This window comes from Aythya marila (genome assembly GCF_965140915.1).
Source record: "Aythya marila genome assembly, chromosome: 5".
Classification (NCBI taxonomy): domain Eukaryota; kingdom Metazoa; phylum Chordata; class Aves; order Anseriformes; family Anatidae; genus Aythya; species Aythya marila.
The window spans coordinates 11,361,932-11,371,041 of NC_139046.1; the positions used below are offsets into that span (position 1 = coordinate 11,361,932).

At 43.6% G+C, this 9,110-nt stretch overlaps 1 protein-coding gene across 1 annotated transcript in view; it reads right to left on the minus strand.

Moving 5' to 3' along the window:
• Positions 1-8,622, minus strand: part of DYNC1H1 (dynein cytoplasmic 1 heavy chain 1) — a 44,293-nt gene extending 35,671 nt beyond the window's left edge. The window contains exons 1-9 of the mRNA XM_082760861.1: positions 8,308-8,622; positions 5,938-6,025; positions 5,204-5,377; positions 4,491-4,746; positions 3,400-3,586; positions 2,943-3,214; positions 2,605-2,832; positions 725-1,801; positions 227-406 (exon numbers count right to left, since the gene is read on the minus strand). Of these exons, the coding sequence (XP_082616987.1) occupies positions 227-406; positions 725-1,801; positions 2,605-2,832; positions 2,943-3,214; positions 3,400-3,586; positions 4,491-4,746; positions 5,204-5,377; positions 5,938-6,025; positions 8,308-8,578 (2,733 nt within the window). The 5' untranslated portion in view covers positions 8,579-8,622. The remainder of the gene's footprint in view (positions 1-226; positions 407-724; positions 1,802-2,604; positions 2,833-2,942; positions 3,215-3,399; positions 3,587-4,490; positions 4,747-5,203; positions 5,378-5,937; positions 6,026-8,307) is intronic.
• Positions 8,623-9,110: the final 488 nt, after the last annotated feature.

Here is a 9,110-nt window from a genome sequence, read left to right on the forward strand (position 1 = left end):
ACAAGCACTATGAAGGCAAATCATCTTCACTATCAGAGTAACAAATCTCCTCTATCCTTTATCTACCTTGCTCCTACAACAAGGAGCTCTTCTAGCTTTCTACATGGTTGAACTATACCAATCCTTTTTCTTGAAAGGAGTGACTTCCCCTTGAATTCATTGATCCCAAAAGAGAACAGCTTCAAAGAGATTTGGCATCTTCTAAATATATACTACTCAAACCTACCTCCATATCCAACTTATTGACCCAGATCGGCAAGTTTGAATATGAATGAAGATTTAAGTCATCCACAGCTTTCTGAACCCTGTTCAAGATTTCAGAGAAGGTCTTGTGATCATACATGCACGTTTCCAGTGATCTCACTTCCAGGTCTATTTTCTCTTCAATAATGAGCAGATCATCCACCTAAAGAAACAGTTTAAGAAAAAACAGAATGTTTAGTTTGACAGATTAGATACAATGATATCCAAGCAGAAATGGTTAGTCACTTATCTTTACTTGGATACACCAAGATGATCAAATTGAGTAGTACTAAAACATCCATTCAGTTGGACAATTTGTGCCAATTCAGTTAACTACTTAAACAAAGAACTACAGAGACTATATTGAGCAGGCCATCAGCTATCAAATTCCACTTTTGGTTAACGACTCATTACTGAAGTACGGATGTAAAAACAATTGCAGTAATTTCAATTGTTTTGAAAGATAAATAATAAAACAAACCTTTTCCTGGAAACTGAAGACAGTCTCAGCCAAACGTTGCACATATGGATCAAGTTTGTATGACTCCCACACAAGTGCAATACCTTCTGCAATCAAAGCCTGAACCTCTTTCTTCAGACCAGCAACCAGAAGTGAGATAGTGTTACGCTCCTCGACTTTCTCACATGTTCGCTCATATGTACGGACACTTTCAATGAGAGAAATGGCAAATGGATAGAGCTGGTTTGCTTGGTGAGCTTTGTTGACAATTGCTAGTGGAACACGGAAACCCAGCCACTTCAGGTTTCGCACTTCTTTGGAAAGTGTAATTATTTCTGGAAGGAAGTTGACTTTCAGTTTCAGGACGTTTCCAGTTCGACCTCTAACACGAGTGCTTTCAATGGTGAAAATACGGCCAGACACACCAAGGTTGCGTTGCTGAACTTTTCTTGCCCAGTCATCAAAGATCTCTTGAGTGTTGAGCTTCATGCGAAAGCTGTCTCCATCTTGCTTTAGTTTCTGACCTTCTACATGATTCTCCCAACCCTTACCGAGGACGTCCTCAACACGCTTCATGTAAGCAGTGAGCTGTCTGTCAATTTGTTTTGCCCAAATTATAGACCCAGACACTGGGGGCAAGTCACGAACATGACTCATTTTACAAGCTTGACTTTGGGGGTATTGCACTTTAAATTTGTCATGAAGAGATTCAATATCATCTTTCACACGCTGGATTAGTTGTGTTTGATACTCACGAATGGCACCTCGAATGTGAGGCCTGACAAACAAGGCATTAAACCGAGAGAAGATTCTGAACATTTCATTGGCATTCTTTGCTGTACCAAGCTGGTCTCTCAAACGGGCAGTTATTCTTGTTTCAACCCTATCAATTCTTTCATCGTATCGTTTCATTGCTGCCTCCCAGGCTTCTGTACCTTCTTTGGAAACATCTAACCCATCTACTTCCTTAACATTCTCATAAGCGAGATTGACTTCTTCAATTGCATTAGCATCTGCAGCATCAAAAAGTACTTCCGCTACTTTCATATCTTGAGGTTCTGGTACCTCTCCTTGATTTTGCTGGGCAACAGCAGTTACCTGCATTAAAAATTAGGATTTAAGTGAGTTAGATGCCTCAAAATTTATCTAGAAACAGGAAAACACGGTCTGTTCTAATAAGCATTGCAAAAAACTCACAAGTAAGTATCTAAATCCCTAGCAAAGTTTAGTAATGTCTCAGATTTAAGTTCACTAAGGAATAGGACAAAACAGTTACATTATAAACTTCCACTACTGTGTAGTACAGTCTTAATTTTCCACTATGCTTTAGCCAAGCTCATATACGTATACATACATACACTAATTAATCTCCTCTATGATAAGCCTGGACTTGTTGTGTCTGTTAATGCGAGCGTGGTCAGATAGTATGTCAAGTATGGCAGAGTTAAAACTAAGGCTATTAGGGAGGGTTCATAAGCAGACCAGCTTGGGAAGCAGAAAGTGAAACTGAACGTTACGTTAGTTTCATATTGCTGATTTTTAAAGCTACAGTGAACACAAAGTTTTTGGAAATTAAATCTACTTTCTCCTCTAATTTGTAGAGATGTTTCCTGCATTTATACATTATTCTTATTACAGATTGTAACTGAAGTTTCATTCTTCTTCCCTTTCTACTCTTCTGCAGAGTTTTAGTAACACAATCCAATCAGACTGAGTATTAAGATTGACCATACAACAGAATTTCTACAGTTGGGAAAAAAATGAATATTTGATACTTAGATACCAAGACTATGCATTTAGTCACCTATTTCAATACATCCCTCCCCTTCCTCTGCATCATTAAGTATTGCCTGCAAGCAAAAAGGCACGTAGCTTTTCTGTCTGGTAACAATCAAGATTACCTGAGGCCGCAAGACTCTCACAATAACTGCCCTCAGCTGCTCATGCTGACGCCTGAATTTCCTCATTTGATCAAGACGAGACTGGAGTTTCCTATGAGCAGGATTGATACGCCACACCATCTTCAGGTTCTCTTCCCTTTTTCTTTTCACAATATCTCTCAGCAGAACTTGTAGCTTCTCATATTCATCATCCCATGTTTGGAAAACTTCAAAGCATGCAACCATTACCTAAAGAAAGTTTTAGGATAAAAACGTTAGCTCCCAAATGAAATACTTCCTTATAATCACTACTCGATGCAAAAATAAAGCTGCTAGCATTGTGGAAACCACGAGCGTACCTTTTCAAACTCTTCATAGGCAACATGCATCAGTTTCCTGGTTCCTAACACTTTAAGTAGCTGAGAGCTCAGATCTCTTGATATAGCTTCCACTAAACGCAACGCTCTTTGGATTGGGTATTTTGTGTTTCTGATTTTTCTCAAATGGGTAAATATTGCAACAAGGGCCTGCCTTATTTTGTCCAGCTCGGTAGCTGACAGCAAGTCATTCAGTGGAAAGTCTTTCATCAGTGGATTATAGTCATTCACAGTTTCCAGAGCCTGTTTAAGACCTAAATGTAACAGAAGAGATTTTGACTTAGAACTTTTCATTTCATTAATCCAATCTGTACAAGACAGTAGGTTTAACTAGACCAACTTTACACAGCAGTGGTCTTTGTACCACAATACTCAAGTTTTGTAACAAGTTAATTTCCACAGGACATTTGTGAAAAATCTTATTGAGCAGACGTTTTACCTGTGTCTGTATCAAAGCTGACAGTTGCGTGGAAACGTTTGCCATGTTTTAGAATATCCAGAGTTAAAAGAACTTCTGGACTTTCACGTTTTTCCTGAATACGATACAGAGCACGTTCCAGGTTTAACCAGAAGCTTATCTCCTGTAATGCAGTGCCTGATGCAGGATCTCGATCCAGTTTGGTCACCTTAAAAATAATAAAAAGAAAAAGATAGGGAGTGAGGAAGGGAGAAAAGCATTTTATTTACATGCTTCAACTGTAAAAGCTTTCTCTATTACTAAATGTAATTGACACACATAACATCTACAAAGTTCTAATATCCAAACATGATTAATTTTTGGCAATCACTGGAAAGTATAGGAATCATGGTAGAAGAGTTAAGGTTTAATTCCAGCGTTCTTAAAGGTTGGTTTTTAAGACCTTCATGTACTACCTTCAGCATGGTCTAAAAAAGCCACCTCTCCACTTTCCTGATCAACATCTGTATTTTGATTAATGACAGATGAGCCAAGCAAGAAAATAAATGTTTTATCCTCTGCAGTAAGTAAGGGCACTGCTTTCCCAGGAGCACTAGTGCCCATGGAGAAAAAAATTCTGAGATGTTCTTTCTGAGCGACAGTAGAACAGCAGAGTTCTTCTGAAAAGTAACAGGCAAGAATACAAGAAATTATGAGATAGGAGTAGAGCAACTGCTGTGAAGTGTTTGTGGATGCACCTGGAGAAATAACAAAGCAAAACAAAAAAAACAAGTCATGTTTCTCTCAACCTGCTGTACAGATTTGAGGAATGGTTACAGTCTTCACCAGGATACTGCTAGTTTCTTAAGTCTGTTTATTCCAGTAGAGACAAAACAGTTATGTTCTCAACTATTTGCAGAAGAATTTAGACTAGACTCTTAAATTTAGACTAGGCTTAGTCTAGTCTAGAAGCAGAGTAGAGTCTTTGGTGGCTCATAAAATTGGTCTCAGATCTCCAGAGTATCCTGCATGGAGCAATATTTTACCACTGAAACTATTAAGATACTTGTGTGAATTTTTCACAGTACTACAGAGCAGTTCCTATCACATAGTCTGGCACGTGTCTTGTCTACCTTTTGTATCTCTCTAATCCAGCGATTGACTCCAGACTGTAGCTGATTGAGGAATAACGGATCCTCAGCCTTCTCGCCAAAATCTGTAACCTTTGGTTTTTCTCCACGTTCATAACACTGCTTGGCAACATTAGTAATGGTTGCATGAATTGGCAGGCTAATCTCTGGAATTTCAATATTCTGCTGCAGATGCAAGAGGCCCATTTCAAGTTCTGCAATCTTCTTCTCAACTGAAGGAGCCATCTTATCGCCATCCCTGAAAGAGCACAGGTATTTCTGGATAAGAAGCCAAACCAAAAACCTTACATGACACATTTGAGCCATTTAAATTATTTCCCCAGGGTCAGCAGCAGCTTCATGTGCAACTGTGCGCTTAAACAATTTTGCATACAGCTTGGCTTGAAGAATCACTGTCTTATTTTTTTTATTGATGGTAAATTAAACTGTAAATGATGATTGATTTTTTTCATTCATGGTAAAACCAATGTGGTGGTTTTACTCGGGAGGACTTGGAGGGAGTCCTGATGTGGTGCCAGTATTGCACAGCAGTAGACACAACACTGGTGTGAGGTGCCAGTGCTGTTCTAGTTACAAGCACAGAGCACAGCACTGCATGGGCTGCTGCAGGGAAAGGTAACTCCATCCCAGCCAGACCCAGCACAACACCTACTTTAATCTGTTAGCAGAGAAGTGCAGTATTTATATTGCATTACCTGTCTGCTTTGCCAGATTCTCTGATATAGGACTTGAAAAAGGGAGCAACGGCATTGCTAATGAAAGAGTGTAATGTTTCATAGGGAGAATCTTCACTGAGAGTGAGCACTCTCAGCTGGGAAGACACTGGTTTGTCGGCATCAATCACTGGTGTACGCTTAATGAACGCCAGGCTGCAGAACAGAGAAGAGAGTTACCATTTGAAACTCAGTGACAGAATAGCTTTAACCTGACTGCAAGCTTCATTCACAGGAGTTAAATGCTAACCTTCATTATCACATTTTATAATCTTGTTTCTGAGAGACTTGAAAACAAATCTTCCCATAAATGCACCTTTATACTTCAGCATTCAGCTGAACTTAGCTGTCAACAAGCACCCTGCAATATGTGCATGTTAGAAGCGGATGCCTTAAGAAGCTTCAGGGAGGAAAGCAACATGGAATGGTTAAACAATAACAAAAGATTACTGAACCCCAGATGTATGTATGTTTATACGTATACTGATTAAATAAGCCCATTTCCTTTGTGTATTCAACCTCAAGGCTATTAGTTCTAAAGTCCATTCCTTTCAGCCTCATGATACACCCTTGTTTCACCAGAGCCTCCCCCTTGAAAACCTATTGCCCCACCCAAATAAGCACACTGCACAAAGCATGAGGTAAATACTAATTATCAGACTGTTTGTGTAGGTTTTGCTTTCACTGGGTAAAAAAGATCTATTTTACTAACTCACCTGTTGGATTTTATTCCATAATGAATGTCAGTGCTGATACTGTAGGAAATGAACTCTTTTTCCTCTTCTCCTTCATCTCCCACATCCTCTGCAAAAAATATGCTATGTTAAGGAATATTTTAGCTCTGTGGCATCTGTCACCCCCTCTCAAACATCTTCAGCTACAACCAGGCAATTTTCTAACCTTTAAATTGGACATCAACATATACAAAATAGCCGATGTTAAATTTAGCTTTGCAATATCTCTCAAGTTAAGAATGGTTTCCCTGTTTTTCTAGCACAACTCCATTAAATTTTTTAGGTTGCTATAAAAAAAAAGATTAAACATCACAAGCAAATTATAACCCACATTCTGCTTATAAAGCAGAATGAAATTTTCTGCAGTACAAAACATGTACTTATTTGCAGAGATATGCTGCCAGGATAACTACAATTCAGTGAGAACATTAAACAAATACTTTTTTCCTTTTATAGGCTGCTTTGTTTTTTCAGACATTTTCTTTGAAAGTGTTTTGGAAATTAAATCAGAACAAAAAAACAACCAACCAAACAACCCATAGGAAGTAGTTGGGCGTTAGTAGAGCCAACGTATCACAGATGATGTAATTACTGGGGATGCGGGGAGCTGTGCTGCAATGCAGAGATTTCGGTGCAGAAGGTTACTCCCTGCTGGGAGACACACCCTGACTGGACGCATTGCACTGGACTCTCATTCTGCTCCGGTTGCATTTGGCACTTCATACAAGACATACTCTCAGGCTGTCATGTTTGCGATCCCAAGCAGCAGGAGCCCGATCACAGACACTACAGGAACCCTTGTGAAAGCTGTTGACAGGCTGTGTAGCAAGTGATATCGCCTAATGTTTTAACTACTTAGAAATACAGCTTCTGTTTTGCTGTATTCGTCATCAATAATTTGCTTTATAATAGCTATTCCTTGAACAAATTTTGACAAATAGTTTTTATTACTAGTGTCAGGGACAACAAATGCCGCTGTATATTCTGAATACCATTAAGTTTGACAGGGTGTATGTGGGGGTCTTTTGTGAGGAAATGTACTTTTGCCAAATAACTGCTATTAATCCAAAAGATATTGATGGAAATAGCTTCAAGGGTTTCAATGTGCTTTAATCATATATATGTGAAAATAAGCCTGGAACTAACTGATCACCACTGTATCATTACTTCAAACCCAAACTAAAGATAACCAACCTCGTGAGCCTGACATAAGAGAACTTCAGAGATCATTTGCATAGCCTCTTAACACTCAGTGTATTTCCTTTAAATACTGTTAAATGCTGCATCACAAATTCATTCAGATTGCTTTTCCTCTCTAGAAAATTCTAGTTATTTCTACTGATATTGAGATCTCAAATGTTCGAATGGGAAGGAGGACAATCAGCGGAAACACTTAGAACAAAGACAGGATATTTCAAGCAACATCTTAAGTTCATCTTAAGTGGAAGAACCTTCCCTAAACTTCCCTTATTGTGCAGAAGCTGCAGGGACGCAGCCCGTACCTTACAGCGCGGCTGCTGACGTGCTACGCAGCGCAACGTGAAGTATGACTACGTTAAAATTTGACGCGCATCTGCAGGGACCGAACCAACAGCACGCTTAGAGTAGAAATCTAGAAATTTAACGTTAACATTTTGCAGGCTGAGTGGTGGGCACGCAGCCAAATGCAGATTGCAGGTTTTGTCTAACAGTAAATGCCTGCGTTATGAATGGATCCTGTTTTATTGGTGTTCATCGGCCTGAATTCTGCAACAAGGAGCGCCTATTTAGCGGCAGATTTGTTGACAAATTTCATAAAGAGCCACTTCTGAAGTAAATGGAGCGTGTAAATGACAGAAACGTCAGTCAGAGCCAGCTTTGCTGCAGCATTTGCCGAGATTTCCGATAAGCGTTTACAAGCAGCACGCTCAGCAGCCCTCGCTGACTAAACAAAGACGCGCAGGGCCTCCGTTAGGCTTTGGGAACCTGGGAGCCTTGCTCGTTACCCACAGAGGGGCACTTTCCGAGGGCCGATTCAGCCCCCCCAGCCCGGCTAGCTATGCCAGTAGCAGGTTCCCGGTGCGGCCGAGGAGCCCGAGCAGCGGGCAGGCCGCAGGAGCGGCGCCCGGGGCCTACTGACGAAGCATTTCTCCCCGGCCAGCCCGCCGTGGCGGCGCCCATCGCAGCCCCAGCACCCGGAGCAGAAGGAGCACAGCACACGGAACGCGGCCAGGCGCCGCCAGCCGCCGCCCCGCCAGGCCCTTCCCTTCCCTTCCCTTCCTTTCCCTTCCCTTCCTCCCCCGGCTCCTCCATCCCCTCAGCGCGGCGCCGCCGCCATTTTGTGAGCGCGGCGGCCGCGGGCCCCGGGCTCACCTTTGAGGGTGGAGCGCTCCACCAGCACCGTGTGGACCTGCGGGTCGGAGAGGAATTTGCGCATATGCTCCACGGCGCCCTTCTCCTCCAGCGCCGCCTCCAGCACCGCCGGCGCTTCGCCGCCATCCTCCAGCAGCAGCGGCACCAGCTTGCGCAGGTGCTTCTGCAGCACCGCCACATCGGCCACGTTCTGCACGGCCGAGCCCGACACCTCCATGCCGCCTTCCTCGCCGCCGGGGCCGCCGCCCCCGCCGCCGCCGGAGTCGGACATGCCGAGGCAGGAGGCAGGCGGCCGCGCTCCGCCCGCTCCGCCGCCGCCCGCCGCGCTCCCAGCGCCGCCTTGCTGCCGCGGGGGAGGCTGCGCCGGGCGGGCCGACACGCCCCGGGGCCGGGCCGGGCTCCGGGCTGCGCTGCTGCTGGCGCCGAGCCCCGGAGGAGGCTGCCGAGAGACCCGGCTGCGCTCCCCGGAGGTCCCCGAGCCGCCCCCCGGGCTGAGAGGGGGGAGGTGGAGGTCGGGCGTCGCAGGGCGGCGGCTGCTTCCCCTCCCTCCCCTCTGCTTTAGCGGGAAGCACCAGCGAGGGGTGTGTGGGCTTTTGTTCGAGTTATTTGTGCTGAGGGGAAAAGCAGGCCTGCCGCTGCGAGGGCAAGAGAAAGAAAAATGAGAAAGGAGCCTGTACTGCCCCTGGTTCACCTGGACTCTGAGGTGTTCAAATAGAATAGAAGCGGTTGGGGTAGAAGGGACCTGAGGGATAACCCAGTTCCAACCCTCCGCCACAGGCAGGGATCCCATGCCGTAGATGAGG